At 51.2% G+C, this 6,164-nt stretch overlaps 1 protein-coding gene across 1 annotated transcript; it reads right to left on the bottom strand.

The window, feature by feature from the left end:
• Positions 1 to 4,081: 4,081 nt before the first annotated feature.
• Positions 4,082 to 5,860, bottom strand: LOC142069197 (uncharacterized). Its single transcript, XM_075119710.1, has 2 exons — positions 5,213 to 5,860; positions 4,082 to 4,623 (listed from the first exon to the last, which is right to left on the bottom strand). Exons 1-2 carry the CDS (start codon positions 5,793 to 5,795, stop codon positions 4,082 to 4,084), a joined length of 1,125 nt encoding a protein of 374 aa, XP_074975811.1. The 5' UTR covers positions 5,796 to 5,860.
• Positions 5,861 to 6,164: the final 304 nt, after the last annotated feature.

The following is a 6,164-nucleotide window of genomic DNA, read 5'->3' as shown; positions in this document are numbered from 1 at the left end:
CAGCAGTCGTATTGCTGGATTAGGGTTGAAAATGCTGACCAAAGTAAAGAGTGAGGCCCTAAATCACTTCTTCTCCCCACCACATATACTCATTTAGGTCTTGTCTAGACTGGGACAAAAGGTGCTTTTCCCCTACTCAAGTTAGGTCAGTTTAACTAGCTAGTTTAACTAGCAGCTAAAAAGTTAATGTGTCATTCTTGACATCTGACAGTACAAATGGTTCCTGGATTATTCCTTACCTCTCTGGCTCTGCCCATATGTTCTGATGGACACGTCTCATTTTCAATGTCTCCTGTTTCTCCAAAGGGTGACTGCTTTCCACACCACAGAAACTGAAACAGAAGAAGCAAAAACTACATCTCTGGGTATGTCTACACTACGGAATAAGGTCGAATTTATAGAAGTCGGTTTTTTAGAAATCGGTTTTATATATTCGAGTGTGTGTGTCCCCACAGAAAATGCTCTAAGTGCATTAAGTGCATTAACTCAGCGGAGCGCTTCCACAGTACCGAGGCTAGAGTCGACTTCCGGAGCGTTGCACTGTGGGTAGCTATCCCACAGTTCCCGCAGTCTCCGCTGCCCATTGGAATTCTGGGTTGAGATCCCAATGCCTGATGGGGCTAAAACATTGTCGCGGGTGGTTCTGGGTACGTATCGTCAGGCCCCCCGTTCCCTCCCTCCCTCCATGAAAGCAAGGGCAGACAATCGTTTCGCACCTTTTTTCCTGAGTTACCTGTGCAGATGCCATACCACGGCAAGCATGGAGCCCGCTCAGGTAACCGTCACCCTATGTCTCCTGGGTGCTGGCAGACGCGGTACGGCATTGCTACACAGTAGTAGCAACCCCTTGCCTTGTGGCAGCAGACGGTACAGTACGACTGGTAGCCGTCATCGTCATGTCCGAGGTGCTCCTGGCCACGTCGGCTGGGAGCGCCTGGGCAGACATGGGTGCAGGGACTAAATTTGGAGTGACTTGACCAGGTCATTCTCTTTAGTCCTGCAGTCAGTCCTATTGAACCGTCTTATGGTGAGCGGGCAGGCGATACGGACTGCTAGCAGTCGTATTGTACCATCTTCTGCCGAGCAGCCATGAGATGTGGATGGCATGCAGTCCTTCTGCACCGTCTGCTGCCAGCCAAAGATGTAAAAGATAGATGGAGTGGATCAAAACAAGAAATAGACCAGATTTGTTTTGTACTCATTTGCATCCCCCCATCCCCTGTCTAGGGGACTCATTCTTCTAGGTCACACTGCAGTCACTCACAGAGAAGGTGCAGCGAGGTAAATCTAGCCATGTATCAATCAGAGGCCAGGCTAACCTTCTTGTTCCAATAAGAACGATAACTTAGGTGCACCATTTCTTATTGGAACCCTCCGTGAAGTCCTGCCTGAAATACTCCTAGATGTAAAGCCACCCCCTTTGTTGATTTTAGCTCCCTGAAGCCAACCCTGTAAGCCGTGTCCTCAGTCGCCCCTCCCGGCGTCAGAGCAACGGCAAACAATCGGGCATCTGAGAGTGCTGTCCAGAGCAGTCACAATGGAGCACTCTGATGGGGCTAAAACATTGTCGCGGGTGGTTCTGGGTACGTATCGTCAGGCCCCCGTTCCCTCCCTCCCTCCGTGAAAGCAAGGGCAGACAATCATTTCGCGCCTTTTTTCCTGAGTTACCTGTGCAGACGCCATACCACGGCAAGCATGGAGCCCGCTCAGGTAACCGTCACCCTATGTCTCCTGGGTGCTGGCAGACGCGGTACGGCTTTGCTGCACAGTAGCAGCAACCCATTGCCTTCTGGCAGCAGACGGTGCAATACGATTGGTAGTCGTCCTCGTCGTGTCCGAGGTGCTCCTGGCCACGTCGGCTGGGAGCGCCTGGGCAGACATGGGCGCAGGGACTAAATTTGGAGTGACTTGACCAGGTCATTCTCTTTAGTCCTGCAGTCAGTCCTATTGAACCGTCTTATGGTGAGCGGGCAGGCGATACAGACTGCTAGCAGTCGTACTGTACCATCTTCTGCCAGGCAGGCAAGAGATGAGGATGGCTAGCAGTCGTACTGTACCATCTTCTGCCGAGCAGCCATGAGATGTGGATGGCATGCAGTCCTTCTGCACCGTCTGCTGCCAGCCAAAGATGTAAAAGATAGATGGAGTGGGTCAAAACAAGAAATAGACCAGATTTGTTTTGTACTCATTTGCCTCCTCCTCTGTCTAGGGGACTCATTCCTCTAGGTCACACTGCAGTCACTCACAGAGAAGGTGCAGCGAGGTAAATCTAGCCATGTATCAATCAGAGGCCAGGCTAACCTCCTTGTTCCAATAAGAACGATAACTTAGGTGCACCATTTCTTATTGGAACCCTCCGTGAAGTCCTGCCTGAAATACTCCTTGATGTACAGGCACCCCCTTTGTTGATTTTAGCTCCCTGAAGCCAACCCTGTAAGCCGTGTCGTCAGTCGCCCCTCCCTCCGTCAGAGCAACGGCAGACAATCGTTCCGCGCCTTTTTTCTGTGCGGACGCCATACCAAGGCAAGCATGGAGGCCGCTCAGCTCACTTTGGCAATTAGGAGCACATTAAACACCACACGCTTTATCCAGCAGTATATGCAGCACCAGAACCTGGCAAAGCGATACCGGGCGAGGAGGCGACGTCAGCGCGGTCACGTGAGTGATCAGGACATGGACACAGATTTCTCTGAAAGCATGGGCCCTGCCAATGCATGCATCATGGTGCTAATGGGGCAGGTTCATGCTGTGGAACGCCGATTCTGGGCTCGGGAAACAAGCACAGACTGGTGGGACCGCATAGTGTTGCAGGTCTGGGACGATTCCCAGTGGCTGCGAAACTTTCGCATGCGTAAGGGCACTTTCATGGAACTTTGTGACTTGCTTTCCCCTGCCCTGAGGCGCATGAATACCAAGATGAGAGCAGCCCTCACAGTTGAGAAGCGAGTGGCGATAGCCCTGTGGAAGCTTGCAACGCCAGACAGCTACCGGTCAGTTGGGAATCAATTTGGAGTGGGCAAATCTACTGTGGGGGCTGCTGTGATGCAAGTAGCCCACGCAATCAAAGATCTGCTGATATCAAGGGTAGTGACCCTGGGAAATGTGCAGGTCATAGTGGATGGCTTTGCTGCAGTGGGATTCCCTAACTGTGGTGGGGCTATAGACGGAACCCATATCCCTATCTTGGCACCGGAGCACCAAGCCGCCGAGTACATAAACCGCAAGGGGTACTTTTCGAGAGTGCTGCAAGCTCTGGTGGATCACAAGGGACGTTTCACCAACATCAACGTGGGATGGCCGGGAAAGGTGCATGATGCTCGCATCTTCAGGAACTCTGGTCTGTTTCAAAAGCTGCAGGAAGGGACTTTATTCCCAGACCAGAAAATAACTGTTGGGGATGTTGAAATGCCTATATGTATCCTTGGGGACCCAGCCTACCCCTTAATGCCATGGCTCATGAAGCCGTACACAGGCAGCCTGGACAGTAGTCAGGAGCTGTTCAACTACAGGCTGAGCAAGTGCAGAATGGTGGTAGAATGTGCATTTGGACGTTTAAAGGCGCGCTGGCGCAGTTTACTGACTCGCTTAGACCTCAGCGAAACCAATATTCCCACTGTTATTACTGCTTGCTGTGTGCTCCACAATATCTGTGAGAGTAAGGGGGAGACGTTTATGGCAGGGTGGGAGGTTGAGGCAAATCGCCTGGCTGCTGGTTACGCGCAGCCAGACACCAGGGCGGTTAGAAGAGCACAGGAGGGCGCGGTACGCATCAGAGAAGCTTTGAAAACCAGTTTCATGACTGGCCAGGCTACGGTGTGAAAGTTCTGTTTGTTTCTCCTTGATGAAACCCCCCGCCCCTTGGTTCACTCTACTTCCCTGTAAGCTAACCACCCGCCCCTCCTCCCTTCAATCACCGCTTGCAGAGGCAATAAAGTCATTGTTGCTTCACATTCATGCATTCTTTATTCATTCATCACACAAATAGGGGGATGACTACCAAGGTAGCCCAGGAGGGGTGGTGGAGGAGGGAAGGAAAATGCCACACAGCACTTTAAGCACAGCACTTTAAAAGTTTACAACTTTAAAATTTATTGAATGACAGCCTTCTTTTTTTTGGGCAATCCTCTGTGGTGAAGTGGCTGGTTGGCTGGAGGCCCCCCCACCGCGTTCTTGGGCGTCTGGGTGTGGAGGCTATGGAACTTGGGGAGGAGGGCGGTTGGTTACAGAGGGGCTGCAGTGGCAGTCTGTGCTCCAGCTGCCTTTGCTGCAGCTCAACCATACACTGGAGCATACTGGTTTGGTCCTGCAGCAGCCTCAGCATTGAATCCTGCCTCCTCTCATCACGCTGCCGCCACATTTGAGCTTCAGCCCTGTCTTCAGCCCGCCACTTACTCTCTTCAGCCCGCCACTTACTCTCTTCAGCCCGCCACCTCTCCTCCCGGTCATTTTGTGCTTTCCTGCACTCTGACATTATTTGCCTCCACGCATTTGTCTGTGCTCTGTCAGTGTGGGAGGACAGCATGAGCTCGGAGAACATTTCATCGCGAGTGCGTTTTTTTTTCTTTCTAAGCTTCACTAGCCTCTGGGAAGGAGAAGATCCTGTGATCATTGAAACACATGCAGCTGGTGGAGAAAAAAAAAAGAGACAGCGGTATTTAAAAAGACACATTTTATAAAACAGTGGCTACACTCTTTCAGGGTAAACCTTTCTGTTAACATTACATACATAGCACATGTGCTTTCGTTACAAGGTCGCATTTTGCCGCCTCCCACCGCGTGACTACCCCCTCAACCTTCCCCCCTCCCTGTGGCTAACAGCGGGGAACATTTCTGTTTAGCCACAGGCAAACAGCCCAGCAGGAATGGGCTCCTCTGAGTGTCCCCTGAAGAAAAGCACTCTATTTCAACCAGGTGACCATGAATTATATCTCACTCTCCTGAGGATAACACAGAGAGATAAAGAACGGATGTTGTTTGAATGCCAGCAAACATACACTGCAATGCTTTGTTCTACAATGATTCCCGAGTACGTGTTACTGGCCTGGAGTGGTAAAGTATCCTACCATGAAGGACGCAATAAGGCTGCCCTCCCCAGAAACCTTTTGCAAAGGCTTTAGGACTACATCTAGGAGAACCGCAAATGTCAGGGCAAAGTAATCCTTTCACATGCTTGCTTTTAAACCATGTATAGTATTTTAAAAGGTACACTCACCAGAGGTCCCTTCTCCGCCTGCTGGGTCCAGGAGGCAGCCTTGGGTGGGTTTGGGGGGTACTGGCTCCAGGTCTAGGGTGAGAAACAGTTCCTGGCTGTCGGGAAAACCGGTTTCTCCGCTTGCTTGCTGTGAGCTATCTACAACCTCCTCCTCATCATCATCTTCTTCGTCCCCAAAACCTGCTTCCGTATTGCCTCCATCTCCATTGAAGGAGTCAAACAACACGGCTGGGGTAGTGGTGGCTGAACCCCCTAAAATGGCATGCAGCTCATCATAGAAGCGGCATGTTTGGGGCTCTGACCCAGAGCGGCTGTTCGCCTCTCTGGTTTTCTGGTAGGCTTGCCTCAGCTCCTTCAGTTTCACGTGGCACTGCTTCGGGTCCCTGTTATGGCCTCTGTCCTTCATGCCCTGGGAGATTTTCACAAAGGTTTTGGCATTTCGAAAACTGGAACAGAGTTCTGATAGCACGGATTCCTCTCCCCAAACAGCGATCAGATCCCGTACCTCCCGTTCGGTCCATGCTGGAGCTCTTTTGAGATTCTGGGACTCCATCATGGTCACCTGTGCTGATGAGCTCTGCATGGTCACCTGCAGCTTGCCACGCTGGCCAAACAGGAAATGAGATTCAAAAGTTCGCGGTTCTTTTCCTGTCTACCTGGCCAGTGCATCTGAGTTGAGAGTGCTGTCCAGAGCGGTCATAATGGAGCACTCTGGGATAGCTCCCGGAGGCCAATACCATCGAATTGTGTCCACAGTACCCCAAATTCGAGCCGGCAACGTCGATTTAAGCGCTAATCCACTTGTCAGGGGTGGAGTAAGGAAATCGATTTTAAGAGCCCTTTAAGTCGAAATAAAGGGCTTCATTGTGTGGACGGGTGCAGATTTACATCGATTTAACGCTGCTAAATTCGACCTAAAGTCCTAGTGTAGACCAGGGCTCTGTCTGGGTTC

Source organism: Caretta caretta, chromosome 14 (genome assembly GCF_965140235.1).
Source record: "Caretta caretta isolate rCarCar2 chromosome 14, rCarCar1.hap1, whole genome shotgun sequence".
NCBI lineage: Eukaryota > Metazoa > Chordata > Testudines > Cheloniidae > Caretta > Caretta caretta.
Note: the sequence above shows the minus strand (reverse complement) of the source record. Positions and strands in the feature narration are given on the sequence as shown.

Coding starts and splice junctions, on each gene's coding strand:
- LOC142069197 (XM_075119710.1), bottom strand. CDS start 5,795: ATGCAGAGCTCATCAGCACAGGTGACCATGATGGAGTCCCAGAATCTC. Junction 4,624..5,212: donor AGGCGGAGAAGGGACCTCTG/GTGAGTGTACCT, acceptor TTTCTCCACCAG/CTGCATGTGTTTCAATGATC.